At 44.9% G+C, this 14932-nt stretch overlaps 1 protein-coding gene across 3 annotated transcripts in view; it reads right to left on the bottom strand.

Moving 5' to 3' along the window:
* The window catches only part of hapln1b (hyaluronan and proteoglycan link protein 1b), a 142159-nt gene that overhangs the window by 72277 nt on the left and 54950 nt on the right, over positions 1–14932 (bottom strand). For all 3 annotated transcript variants that reach the window (XM_070866833.1, XM_070866842.1, XM_070866851.1), the window contains exon 2: positions 3456–3599. In XM_070866833.1, the coding sequence (XP_070722934.1) occupies positions 3456–3561 (106 nt within the window). In that variant the 5' untranslated portion in view covers positions 3562–3599. The remainder of the gene's footprint in view (positions 1–3455; positions 3600–14932) is intronic.

Genomic DNA, 14932 nt, shown 5'->3' with positions numbered 1-14932 from the left:
GATTTAACACAATAGCTGGAATTTTCCCATCCCTGTGAGTGTGGGTTTGGAGGCGGGCCTGTTGTTGAAATGGCCCTGATTGACAGTGGGACGGAAGTCCGCTCTGAACCCGCCTCCGTGTCAGTTTCTCAACTGTTGGGTCTACGTGCGGATCGCAGACCCGACACCAAGTGGCAGGCCAGGCAATTAAGATGATTAAGAGGTCATTTAAAGTTATTTAAAAGGATTTTACTCAGGCACTTACCATTTTCCAAGTTTTCAACGAGTTTGCCATCCCTTGGGTTTCATGCCAGGTAAGTATGTCGGGTTTTCAGTGACTCTGTATTGCTTTGGCCAGTTGACAGCTGTAGAAGTGATATAAAAGCTACCACTTTCCAAAAGCTGTTCACTTTCCAATGTAAGAAGCTGAAGCCTTCAGGATTTGGAGGAAACTTTTGAATTGTATGCAGGTTAGAAGTGTTTGCAGTGAACTCCCTATTCACTGTCACCTCCTTGAAGCAACCTCTCACCATTGACAGATTGCTTTTGTCATTTCAACCTCACCTGACAAAATCTCAGCTTGGTCCTCAGAATCCCACCACGATCAGTCCCAATATCAACATCATCAGACACACCAGCATCACCAACAATAACAACAATCTTCTCGCAATCACGTGATGCTGCACAGGACACAGGGCATCAGCACCCGACCACATTGCTGCCCAGGAGACCAGGGATGGCCTCACAGTGGTTACATTTACGTCACTTCATGCTGTGCACCTTGACTGCCACATGATGCGCCAGGTTGGCACCGCCTCACACCAGCATCATTGCAATGTCCAAGCCATTCCTTTCACACTCATCACCATTGTGCAGGGTACCCTTCTGTCTAACCATTCACTACAACTCACTAAGCCACTTCCAAAGGTGCCCACAAATCTGTCCAAGAACACAAAGGGGCCGAAATTGCCCCTCTCCTTCAGGCCTGTTACCGCCATAAATCGGCGGCTGCACAGTGGCGTGGCCGCCAACTTTTTGTGGAATGGCCGCTGATAGCCCAATTGCCCTTCCGAGGTTTTCTGGCAGTGCCCCAATCCCACCCACCGTTCTGCTGCTGTCGATCCGTGTTAAGTGCATCATCACAGTGTGCACCGCCAATCTACCCCTCCGACGGCGACATTCCACTCTGAAAATCTTTGGCCTGCCCGGCGGTGCCAGTGAGGCAATGACCTTTTGCAATGGCAGTGCGGCTTCCCTTAAAGGGGGGGGGGTGCACTGCCACTGCCATCATGTTTTTTTTTGTCGGCCGACTGCCATGTTGGGCCAACAATTATACCCGTGGGTTCGGCCGGGTTGCCAACAGGCACCCTCTCTTGGGGGAAACACTCCCTGGTGGCCCAGTGAACCGAAGTTTTAAAATCGGAAGGCTTTCCCCTTTAAGTGAAGGGGGGAGCCATGGTGACTCACCGCCCCCAGCTTCCGCCCCTCAGGTGTTGCCGTATCCGCTCCTCTAATGTAGTCACTGCCCCCATTAAGAGCGACTTCCGGATCCGAATTTCAAAAAACAACAAAGAGCGGAATTTCGCTCAAGAAGCGACCTCAACGACAACTGTGGTAAAAACCATTGAAACGATGTACGTGCATCCCATTTTGGGCGGGGGGCAATTTCGACCCCTAAGTGTTCAAAATAAAGATTTCAATGTTTGACAACACAATAGCAGAAACTATGCATGAATATTGGCTAAAACACCCTAGTGCCTATCCCTGTGTGTTGTTTCTTGGTATGATTGGACAAGGATGAGGGTGAATATGAGGGGTGGCTAGGGAGATGGGGAAGTGATAATGTAGATAGAGAGAGAGGGATGGATGGAGATGCAAGGTTTGTTGGTGTGAGTAAGGATGTGCAGGAGTTGGGTAGGGAAGGCAGAGTGATGGGGATGTGATGAATGTCACAGCAGGATGAGGTTTAGTGTGGCTTTGCAGTATCGTTTCGTGATCTACTGAGATCATTGAAAGGTTCGATTCCCTCTTTGTGCCCTCCTGTGCAATGGGTGGTCTCTTCTGTCCATTGGAAGGGACGAGAACCTCCCTGTATCCCTCCCATCTGGAGGAAGTCATGGGAGAGCCTGGGTGCACCTTTGTGCAATGCTTGTCAGTGTTTGCAGCAGCTCAATGCTGCACAACATTGACAGAACAACTGTCAAAAAAAGTTGGCCATGGTCCCCTTAAGGAAACCGGTTGATGATGCGTCATCAGATGAACCGCTTCCTGTTAATTGGCCACGAACCTCACAGGGTGGGCTTAACAAGCCCCATCAATGGAAGATTGTTGAGAGGACATGATGGAGCCGGGAGTGTGTTCCCAATGCTGGTGCCACCAATGCTGGCCGCACCGGTCTCCCCACTGTTGGTGAAATCGCAGCCCATGTTTGCGATTCCCATTAACAAACAATTAACAAGTTTTGGTTGCTAGTTCTTAAATTTCACCTTAATGCATGCGATCTGTGTTATTATTTGGTTTAGTAATTCATGTTAAGGTGAAATTTCAGAACTAGCAGCCAAAACCTGAGCACGTAATCTAAGATGAAAATCCAGAGCAGTACTGGGTATTGCTGCATCACTTGCGATGCATCCTTTCCACTGGTTCAGGTAAACGTTAATGATCACGTGGCGCTATTCCTATAATACGTACCAACATTCCTCTCTCAACTAATACCACTAAAAACTAGGTTAATTCGTCACTGCTCATTTCAGGATGTGTGCAAAATGGCTGCCATGTTTGCCTACTTAACAACAAGAATTTCAAAGTAATTCATTCTATGTGAAACACTTTGGGGTGCTTCTGAGAGATGTGATAAGATGATATATAAATATGAACTTTTCTTTTACACAGAAAGAGTTGGTATAACCTCAGTCGCTTGGAATCTCGCACATTCTTTGACTCTCTGAACTGTGCAATTTCAAGGCCACAGTTTCCATTATATTTGAGACAGTCACAGAAGGCAAAGAAACAACAGCTGGTAAAAGAGATCAGCAACATTCAGAAACTGATAGACTGCTGTGGAGAAGGGAGGTGCTATCTTAATTTAACAGAATATGCCAGTGAAGAATGAGATGGGAGAACTCTGCTTGGTACCTGCTGGTTGCTGCTTGAAATAGATATGTGGAATAATTATCAGGCATATGCAAGAACAATTAGTGTACAAGCTTGAAAAGAGCAATAAGCAACTGCTCCAATAATTTATATATTAGTTATATTAAATTTCATTAATTGTCAACATATACTTAATAAATTACATTCAGGTCTTCTCTATACTTAATCTTTTAAGCAGTCTTAAATCATATGGAGCTATATATGAATCCATTAATACTAGATTTAGTGGACTCGTATAATATAATGACTTACACATGCTACTTAATAAAGCTAGAAATACATTCCATAGCTCATCTTCCTGCCCGTACCATTGCTGCCCCTACCTGCAATGTAGATCGTCCTGAAGTATTTTGACTCTGTAGAGTTCACGTTAAAATGAGAATCAGCCCAGCAGACGGACACCAGAGCGAGTAACAGCAGAGAAGTCATCGTTGTGGCTGCAGAAATTCACTTCACTGTGGGAAAAACTAAAGGAATTTGGGTAGTTGAATAAATGAGCAGAGATTTCAGCAGCTGCAAATTGTCTTGAACACACTGCAGTCAAATACACAGAGTGATCATTATGCTAATCCACAGTGGAATTTGAATGGACAGATACAAATATTAAGATTGGAATACAAATTGTTGTTACATTAAATTCCAATTCTTGCAACATTACCAATTTTGCAGCAACACTGACACATACATTACTGTAAAAAAAAGATCAAGTACAGCTTCAACTACAGTTTCTGCATTATTTAAGAAATATATTCATACTGTAGAGAGAAGCAAAAACTGTCTTGTTTCTAGCATTAGTTTGGGATAGTACATACAATATTTACAACTATCATTTTTTTCATATTCTGTTTTAATTTTGGTATAAAACAGCTAGGGTTAGATGAATGAATACAGTAAAGTATCAGAAAACAACTCAACACTGCAATCAGAAATGTGCTCAGAACTGCAGAAAACCCTTTGCAGTATTTTACTTTTATCCTTCAAATAGAACTAAAACATGAAAATAAAACTCAAGCAATCAACTCACCATTTTAAACAGAGCCATCACTTGAAATAGCAATGTAGAAGATAATGTAGAAACTAGGTTAGAGTGGACAGTGCTAGCACTGCAGTCACACGGATTGATTTTTCATTCATTTCTAACCTAGAATGCTGACGCACAAACTCAGTGTGCCAGGTAGTGTGTCCGCAGTCTGCAAAGCTGCATGCAGCAGAATGGCACAACCAGGCTGGGAACAGTCGTTAGAGTTGAGCTAACTGCCATCACGAATAGATAATGACACATAAAAATAGATTCTGGATGCTGCATTGCAACTAATTGGACTGCTTAAAACCGTGGCAAATTCAATTTTAGAAACATATTTATACCTATTATATATGGGCTATTTTCCCTGCCCCTGTCACTATTATTTTGCATCAGAACAAAATGGAATGTTGTGTAATAATTTGCAAACATCCCAGCATGTGCTGCAGTCCACATGGACTGAAATGCACCATTAAAGGCATTGTTAAATCCGATTATCCCTCCCTGCACTCACATTACAAAGACAAAGTGCTCTCATAAAAGAGATCTTAAAACCTCATCATCAAGGCAATTTGTATTATTGTGCACATAAAAGTAGTCAATAATAGGGGGTGAATTGCCTCACGGTGAGCTACACTGCTGTAACACCAAAGATTTGCTTATGCTGGTGGCCTGGAAAGGTATTTACACGGTTGTCAACCTACGGCCTGCTTCAGCCTGAAGGAAAGCCACATTTGCTTACCCATTCTGGCAAATGTCAAAATGACAGTCGATTCATGATAACGTCATTGGGATCCGATCTGCATATTGAAAGTGTTATGTATGCAATAAAGGTACAAACTGAGTACTATTTAACTGAACAAGGTACAACCTTGCTTCTGCTATATTACGGCCCAAAGTGCCTGACTCACAAAATGGCTGGCCTTTTATACCAGAGCAGCACCATGTGCGTGCTGCTCAGTGGCCTCCAACAATGACACCATCTGGTGGCTACAAACAGCATGTACATACATGACAATACCCTCCTCTGAGATCTTATCACAGTTTTTCACAGATTGAGATGGTCCGATGCTTTACGCACCCAGGTTGACCATCTCAGTTCGATTCCGGCCTTGGGTGAATGTGTGGAATCTGTTGTGGCTGGTGGCTGGATGGCTGACTTGTTGGGGGTGGCAGTGGCCATGTCAGGAATTGCAAGTCCATTTTTATTGAACAAGTCTGTGATGGAAATTCCGGGTTCACTGATGATCCTTGAGTCCACTGAAGGCTGCTGGTAGGTTGGTTGGCCGTCGATGGTTTCTTCGCCGACTGCTCTGGCTTGTCTGCGTGCCTCAGCTTTGTTTGATCCATGTGTTTCCTGCAAGTTTGCTCATTCTTGAGCTTAATAACAAATACTCTGTTGCCCTTCTTGGCCATGACCGTACCAGCGATCCATTTGCGATCCTGACCATAATTCAACACGTATACAGGATCATTAACAGAAATCTCGCATGACACAGTTGCGCGATCGTGGTACCCTTGTTGACTCTGTCTTCTGTATTCAACATGATTACTTAAATCTGGGTGTACCAGAGATAGCTTGGTCTTAAGACCTCTTTTCATCATGAGTTCAGCAGGCGAGACCCCTGTGAGTGTGTGGGGTCTTGTCCTGTAACTCAGCAGTATGCAAGACAAGCGGGTCTGCAGTGACCCTTGGGTTACTCTCCTCATGGTTTGCTTGATAATTTGTACTGCACGTTCTGCTTGCCCGTTGGACGCAGGCGTGAATGGTGCTAACCTTACATGTTTCATGCCATTAAGTTTTACAAACTCCTGAAACACCTGACAGGTGAAGCACGACCCATTGTCGCTCACCACTATGTCAGGCAGTCCATATGCCGTGAACATGACATTGAGATTCTCTATGGTTGCTGCGGACGTACTGGATGACATGATTATGAATTCTATCCACTTCGAATAAGCATCCACCATCACTAAAAATATCTTGCCCAGGAAGGGACCTGCAAAATCTACATGGATCCTGGACTAAGGTTTGAATGGCCATGACCACAGACTCAGCAGCGATTCCACTGGTGCTTTGCTGAGCTGCATGCAGGTGTTGCACTGATGCACGCATGCTTCCAGCTCAGAATCAATTCCTAGCCACCATACGTGGGACCTTCATCATCACTATACCAGGATGTGTGCTGTGTAACTCACACACAAATCTCTCTCTCCCTTTCTTAGGCATTACAACTCGATTGCCCCACAATATGCAATCTGCTTGAATAGACAGTTTGTCCTTGTGACGAATGTACGGTTTGGTCTCCTCGCACATTTGCTTAGGTTTGGCAGACCAATCCCTTTTGAGGATGCAACCCTTTACCACCGATAATATCGGGTCCTGGCTGGTCAGGTCTTAACTTGTTGAGTTGTGACAGGGGTTCCTTCACTCTCAAAAGCATCCACGATTAACATTAAATCTGCCGGTTGTGGCATTTCCACCTCTGGTGTGGGCAATGGCTACCGGCTCAAAGCATTGGCACAATTCTCTGTGCCAGGTCTGTTGCGAATGACATAATCATAGGCAGATAATGTCAGCGCCCACCTTTGGATGCGGGATGAAGCGTTGGTATTGATACCTTTGCTCTCAGAAAACAACAAAATGAGCGGCTTGTGATCGGTCTCCAATTCAAACCTCAGACCGAACAGGTATTGATGCATCTTTTTAACACCGTACACACACGTTAAAGCTTTTTTTTCTACCATACTGTAGGCTCTTTCTGCTTTAGACAAACATTTGGATGCATACGTGACAGGTTGAAATTTCCCCGACTCATTGGCTTGTTGTAACATGCAACCAATTCCATATGTCGATGCGTCATAGACCAAAACTAAATGTTTACATGGGTCATAATATACCAGCAGCTTGTTCGAGCAAAGCAGATTGGTGGCTTTCTCGAAAGCTCTGTCTTGCAATGCGCCCCACACCCAATTGTTGCCTTTTCTCAATAGCATGTGCAGTGGTTCAAGTAAGGTGCTTAATTTAGGTAGGAATTTACCAAAGTAGTTAAGTAGACCCAGGAACGAAAGCAGCTCCATCACGTTCTGTGGCTTGGGTGCATTCTTGATGACTTTGGTTTTCACGTCAGTAGGTCTGATGCCATCAGCGGTGATTTTCCTTCCAAGGAATTTGACCTCCGGTGCCATGAAGACGCACTTCGAGCGTTCAAGTCTGATTCCCACTTTGTCCAAACGCAGTAGACCTTCTTCCAAGTCGTTCAGATGTTCTTTGGAGTCATGACCAGTGATCAGGATGTCACCTTGGAACACGATGGTTCTGGGAACGGACTTTAGTAGACTTTCCATATTCCTCTGGAATATTGCTGCAGACGAGTGAATTACAAATCGGCACCTGTGGTAAATAAACAGTCCTTTGTGTGTGTTAATGCACGTAAGTCTCTTTGACGTCTCGACCAACTCCTGCGTCATATAGGCCGACGTCAAGTCGAGTTTTGTGAACGACTTCCCTCCGGCTAGCGTCGCAAACAAGTCATCAGCCTTCGGTAACGGGTACTGATCTTGTTTCGACACCCTGTTAATCATAGCGTCATAGTCTCTACAGATTCTGACTGTGCCATCACTTTTCAGCACAGGAACAATGGGGTTGGCCCATTCATTAAATTTGACCGGTGATATGATCCCTTCACGCTGGAGTCTGTCCAGTTCAATTTCGACCTTCTCCCTCATCATATACGGCACTGCCCGAGCTTTATGATGGACGGGTCTTGCATCTGAGTCCACGTGGATCTGCACCTTGGCTCCCGTGTAGTTACTGATACCCGGTTCGAACAACGAGGGGAACTTGCTCAATACTTGGACACATGTATCTTCCTCTGATGACAAAGCCTGTATGTCGTTCCAGTCGCATCTGATTTTCTCCAACCAGCTCCTGCTGAGCAGCGATGGGCCATTGGCTGGAACAATCCACAGCGGTAACTCATGAACCGCACCATTATACGGCACATTAATTTGTACACTGCCAATCAACTTTATCAGTTCTTTGGTGTACGTGTGCAGCTTGGCGTTAACAGGGCTCAGCTTGCGTATCCGGATCCGCGCGAGTCTGACTCTCATCCTCCAGGTGGTGTGTCGCAGCTTGCTTGCTCATCTGCGGACACTTGCGCTGGAGATGCCCCACTCTCAGACAGCCTTTGCAACTATATTGCTTAAATCTGCACTGCTGGTGACGATGATTTCCCCCACAACGCCAACACGGAGACGTCGGATACATTCCCGCTGGCGGACTTTGGGCAGCCACAGGTTTCGCGAACGCAGCCGGATAGGCCCTGCCATGTGCCGCTCAGCTGAACGCCAAATCAATCACATTTACAGTACTTGCCGAGGTTTGGTTCTTCACCGATATTTGCTTTAAACTCCTGTCCGTCATCATACATGATTGAGCGATCTGGATGGCCCTTTTTAAATCCAACTCCTCCACGGCCAGAAGTTTGCACAGGATCACCTCGTGGTTGATACTGATTAAAAGAAGTCCCGCAGCATGTCTGCCAATACCGTCCTGAACTTGCACAGTCCCGCTAGACGTCTCAGGTTGGAAACAAATTCCGCCATGCTCCAATCGAATGTGTGTATAAAACCTGTATCTCGAGATGATGATGTCGTCGTCTGGCTTGAGGTGCTCCCATACCAATGTACACAACTCCTCGTACGTTTTCTCTGTTGGATCACTAGGCATGAGTAGATTCTTTATCAGACTATAGATCTTTGAACGGCACAGTGAGGAACACAGCCCGGCACCGATCTGCATCATTGACCCCCTTCATTTTGTTGGCCACGAAGTACTGGTTCAAACGGCTCACAAAGTCTGCCCAATCTTCTTCCTCCACGAAGTGCTCTAAAAATCCAATCATGCTCATTTTGCAAACAAGGTTCTTGTATTCTCGTCGCCAAATGTTATGTATGCAATAAAGGTACAAACTGAGTACTGTTTAACTGAACAAGGTACTACCTTGTTTCTGCTTTATTATGGCCCAAAGTGCCTGACTCACAAAATGGCTGGCCTTTTATACCAGAGCATCACCATGTGTGTGCTGCTCAGTAGCCTCCAACAATGACACCATCTGGTGGCTACAAACAGCATGTACATACATGACAGAAAGAAGGACCTTGACGACTTTAGGTGGGTGTTCTTGGTGCCTGTAATTTAAAATTGTAGTCAGCGAGATCGTGGCGGGAGACCAGCGGGCAAGTCTCCTGCTCCATTTTAACTGCAATTCCAGGCCCAGTTTCCACCAAGCAGGAGAGTAAGAATTTGCCCAAGTTACCCAGAGTACATTGGGAGTATAAAAGTAGGAAACTCAGAGCTGCAGCACCACTGCCCTCATTATAATATGTTACCGAGATCAGTTGACACCCAGTGGGTGGTTCCCTGGAAGGGCCACAAAGTGCGGGAGAACTTGGCAAATGCATTTTAATGGTGTAAATTGGATGGAAATGGCTTGTGTCTCAACTTCCTACCAGAAACAATTTCCTGCACTGTTTATTAATCAATAATGGTGAAAAAATTCAACTCCATAAATTTCTATAACAAATACTGTAAGATCTCCTGGTCATGTATACATTAATTCCTAGGGTTAGTATTTGGTCTTAGAGACATTGCGCATTTTAAACACTTAGTTGAGCACAATAAATGGATTACGTTGCAACCATATTTGGCATCACATTCAAATCGAATGTTCTTATAATACGATATTGCAATGGTAGCAATGTATGATTAACCCGTGATAATCAATGGTATTAAAATCAGATGGGTTCTATAATGGGCAGCATTAATGCATAGGCAGTGAAGATGAACAGTTCTCCCCTCACGATAAGTGAAGAATATTTACTTTGATTGGAGCATTAGTGAAAAGGGGTCATCAATTTAAAATAATTACTGAGAGTCATTAGAGAGTCATCTGAATAACTGGGCCGAGCTGCCAGTGCTGGTCGCGCCTCCACAGGCAGCTCCCTTGCTGAGAGATGTCAGTTTTGGGCTGCCTCAGATAATTCCTGATGGTGGAGGGAATTTGAGCATGTTATGGAGGTGGTGGGGTGGGGGCTGGTGATTGTGATTCCTGTGGAGTTAAGGAGCACTCCTGTTTCTCCTGGCTCCACAGGAAGATGTTTCCTAGAAAAAATAATGACAACACTTACCTTTGGTTGGTGGCCCATCGCTTGACCCACTCATTGGTGACAAATTTATCAAAAGGCTCCTAATTTACATATTCAAGGACTAGCGTGTGTTTTAGGCATCCGCTCATTCCGATGAGGATCTGAGCTGTGCACTTATTTCTCTTGCAGGACCAAACCACGTTGCTGCAAAAGGTTGTGTTGAGCGCAGCACACCACGACCATCCTGGAGAACTTGGCTGGTGCATACTGAAGGGCACCTCCTGATCTGTGTAGGCACCTGAAGCATATCTTCAACATGCCAATGGCTTGTTTAATCAAACATCTGATGGTCATATGGTGTTCATTGTTGCACTGTTGGACTTCAGTTGTTGGATTTCTGACGGGGATAATCACCCAAGTTTGAAGTGCATCCCTTGTCTCCTAGCAGGCAAGTCTTAAGTCTGGGAGCTTGGACTGCCGCAGGACAAAAGCATCATGGCAGCTCCCTGGGAATCTTGGGCAACCTTGCAGAAATATCTTTTTGTGGTTGTGCACCAGCTACACATTGATGGAGTGGAAGCCCTTGTGGTTGATGAATAACCCTGGGTGATCTGGGGGTGCTTGGATTGCCACGTGTGTGCAGTCAATGATGCCCTGCACCTGTGGGAAGCTAGGCAGAGACTCAAACCCACCGCCCATTCATTTTGACTAGCATCATCGCAGACAAAGTTCACATAATTGCCGGCCATGGCAAATAGTCCAACAGTCTTATTCATTTGTGGGCTGCTGACTGGGAGATCCTGGATATGTCTCCGACAGTGCCCTGAGAGGATCCGGAGACTAAAGGTTTGAGGGCAGTGTTGACTTTGATAGCCACCGATAATGCATGGCTACCAGGTCCAGCAGGCAGCAGGACTTCTTCTAGCAGGCTGCAAATGTCTGCCAGATGTCTGACATGTCAACCTGAGCCTCCTGAAATACTGCTGTTTGGTCATGTGTCGTGATAGTGCCTCCTGTGAGTTGCACCTCTCTGCCGTGCCCCCCTTTGCTGCTCCCCCCTCTGCCCCTCCCCTCCTACCCCTCCCCCCCTGCCCCTCTCCTCTCTGCCCCTCCTCTCTCTGCCCCTCCCCCCCTGCCCCTCTCCTCTCTGCCCCTCCCCTCTTTGCTGCTCCCCTCTCTGCTGACAAGCTACAGGTTTCTCAAGAGCAGGCTGGCGCTGCTGCTGCAGGTGATGGTCATATTAGTTCTTGTCTGAGGTCCAATCTAAGGCTGCCAAAGTGCCACTGATCCTGCTGTGATTCAGAAAACCTCCAAAGTCTAGAAAGTAAACTCTCGACAAACCCTTTCCCACCATCAGGTAAGAAAGCAGCTGTGAGTACTGGGTATTTATTGCAATATTTCCATGAAATTGATTCAGCCCCCTCAATTGCAGCTGTGCTCTTGCCTTGATTTCACTAGCAAGTTTCAGGAAGCCTGGGAAACCCGTGGATCCAATGTTAAAGTCAAAACGTGTATTGAAATATCATTTTAATTGAGCAAGCTGCCACTCCCGAGGGGGTTGTGTACAGGCAGCCTAACGCACTGGAGTTAAATGCAAAAGTCGGCAAATTGGAGCCGGCACTGTCATTTTCCTCGAAACTAACCCTCCATCCATACCCACACCCGTGTGCCCCGACAGGTTCAAATTGCCCCTGACTGTCCAGACCAACCATATCACCCATCATGTTCTAAGGCGCAGTTACTTTACAATGACTGACATTTTGGAGTTACAGAGCTGTGTTCACTGCTTCAGGAAGACTTTAAACAACTCAACTACAAGAGCAACATTGTCAGTGGCCATCACAGTTACCACAACTCTTTTTTATGCCTTCATTCCAACCGCACAGTGCAGAGGACATCTCAGGAGGGAGAAATTCGGGAGCGCCCAACTTTTAAAAGTTGGAAAAATTACTAATGTTTCTAACTTTTAAAACATTCGGCGTTTGCGCTCCAGGAAGGAAGTGGAGTGCTAAATCAAGTGCTCCACTTCCTTCTTGGAGCGCAAGAGGCAGCAGGCGGGGCGGTACTGTGCAGCGCTGCACAATGGGCCGTGCAGTGCTGCCACATTGGAAGGCTCCTTCCCTCCCTTAAAGGAAAGGCCATCGTTGCAAAATAAAAGCTTCTCCCCGACGGTAGCTGTGATCCAGCCTGATCAGCTCGATACACTGCAGTAGAGTGCCGGGCTGATCGATCGCGGGCAAAGTGGAGCTGAGTCCACGGCCAGATCACCCATGATCTTATTGAATGGCGGAGCAGGCTCGAGGGGCTAGATGGCCTACTCCTGTTCCTAATTCTTATGTTCTTATGATTCAGGTGACTTTGTAGCTCCTTGGGCTGTTTCATGTGATAGCTCTGCAACTGATTCAGCCACATCTGCTGCTGCAGTGGCTGGCTGTTCCTGCCCATTTTCTGGCACATCTTGCTATCACTTGAACAGGAATACTAGATGGACTAGATGTGGCATTGCCTGAGATACAACCTATGCTTATTCTAGGCAGAGCCACTAGGCACTCCCACAGAATGCCCACTGATGTGTGTGGAAGCAGCAATTATGTTGGTGAGTCCCTGCCTCAAGGTTTTCTTAGTCTGACCACCCAATACACTGAAGCTGGATAATCTTGTAGATTTGAATCCATGGCAACCTACAAAATTCAAGAAAGCTGATGAACAGTTCAGAGGTGACAACTCAAAATACAACGTACAACTGGAACACAACTGTGAATCAAAGCTTCTGAATAAGGCCATCAAAGCGACTGAATAAATTAAATTCCTCTTTTATTGCACTGGATTTCAAGATTTGTATTAGTATTTGGGGTCATATTCTACAATTCAGTTCGATTTTCTATAAGAAAAAATGGAACTCCAGTCTTATGAATGACATACAAAAAGAATTAGTTATAATGGGAGTGCATTGGGACATGATCTTGTCATGACGCAAATTGTAGCTGTACCCAAAGTTCCATCAGTTGTATCATATGGGAATAAAAAAACTGAATTACATAGAAGTGTCATTTTTGCATTGGTAAAGTTAGAAATTTTTGAAACAGAAGTGAACTGTAATGGTGGAAAATTTATTTCCTAGGATATCTGGAGGCTACATTCCTAGTTCAAGAAACTTTTGGGGGCATTTTCTAGCATTTTGAAGTGTACTGTGATTCAGCATTTTCTGGAATGGTTTAATATATATGATGATTAAAATTTACCAAACAGCTAACAAAATTGTCTGAAAAGACTTCACCCTTGATTGTAAACTGTCTCTGTTCTCAAAGTCATGGCCCTGTAATTCCGGCCTCGCCGGGTCCATACGGAATACGCACCACACCCGGCGAGGCCTCGCAAAAGCCGGTTTTTAGCGCGCAATGCGCATGAACCAAAAAGCGGCTTTTCCGATCTATCAAGATATCTCTTGACTGATCCTCCACATCCCCGGAAGAAGGACATCCACGGGGCAGAGATTGGGCTATTTGCCCAACACTTGCCCAGCAAATGTCCTTCAAACTCTTACACCTGGTAAAAGCAAGTGCATAGCTTACTTTTACCAGTGTAAGAGTTTTAAAACATATAAAAATAAAATTTAAGTACACATTTTTATAGTAAAAACCCTGTCCATTAAGGTAAGTTTATTTTAAACCCTATTAAAACACATTAAAAAAAAATCCAAAAAAAAAATATTTTTTCTGAAACATTAACTTTAATTTCAATCAATGTTAAATATGTTTGGTGTTTTTTTATTTATAATGTTGTGTTTGGGTGTTTTAGGGAGTTATTCTCATTGATAGTAATGGGAACTTGTAAAATCAGAGTTCCCATGACTATCAATGAGAATACTGTACCGTGATTGGTTGTCCAGGCCCACGTGACTCCAGTTTCTCCGTTCGGATCTAGAAGACGTGGACGCGCTGTGAAGCGCGGGAAAAGAAGGCCTCCGACCAGAATCCAAGGCGCCTCCGGGACCAGCAGGTACATTCGTAGAGAAATTTCGGGTCGGAGGCATTCGTCTGAAGGAAGCCTCCGACTGGAATTTCAAGGCCATCGAGTCACAATATTGGTCAATTGAACAGTTTTGTGGGTGATGAAATTGTGATTCAAGAAACTACTTTGGTGTGGAAGCAAGTAGGTCAAATTAAAACTAAGCAGGGATTGGGTGGGATTGATTCCACAGCAGAAGAATTGCCATTTGCTTTAGATAATTTTACACATTGATATTCTTATATTAATTTCCACAAATGTTCGAATAGGAGAGTCTGAATACATGTTTGGTAACATTTATATTCTAACATTCATTGCTGCCCAATTTTTGGGCCAGATGGCCTGTGGCTTTCTCTGGATTTGGCGAGGATCGAAGCACAATTGTAACACTCTGTTGGGTTTGGTCGAGACCTTTGATACATTAAAATATGTAACAAAGCAATTAGAATCTCTTAACCAAATGCTGTTATTTAACACAAAATTTTCTGCCTCTTTTAATTTAGATGTGCATTGTGCCTTAATATTTTGCTGTCTCCTAGTCTTACGTCCTCAGATGCTCAAGGCTAACTGAAGCCTGTCATCCTATCTCCATCCAGTACTCTACTCACTTTGCCTGTG

This window comes from Pristiophorus japonicus, chromosome 1 (genome assembly GCF_044704955.1).
Source record: "Pristiophorus japonicus isolate sPriJap1 chromosome 1, sPriJap1.hap1, whole genome shotgun sequence".
Classification (NCBI taxonomy): Eukaryota; Metazoa; Chordata; class Chondrichthyes; family Pristiophoridae; genus Pristiophorus; species Pristiophorus japonicus.
The sequence above is the reverse complement of the archived record's forward strand: the minus strand, read 5'-3'. Positions and strand labels throughout refer to the sequence as shown.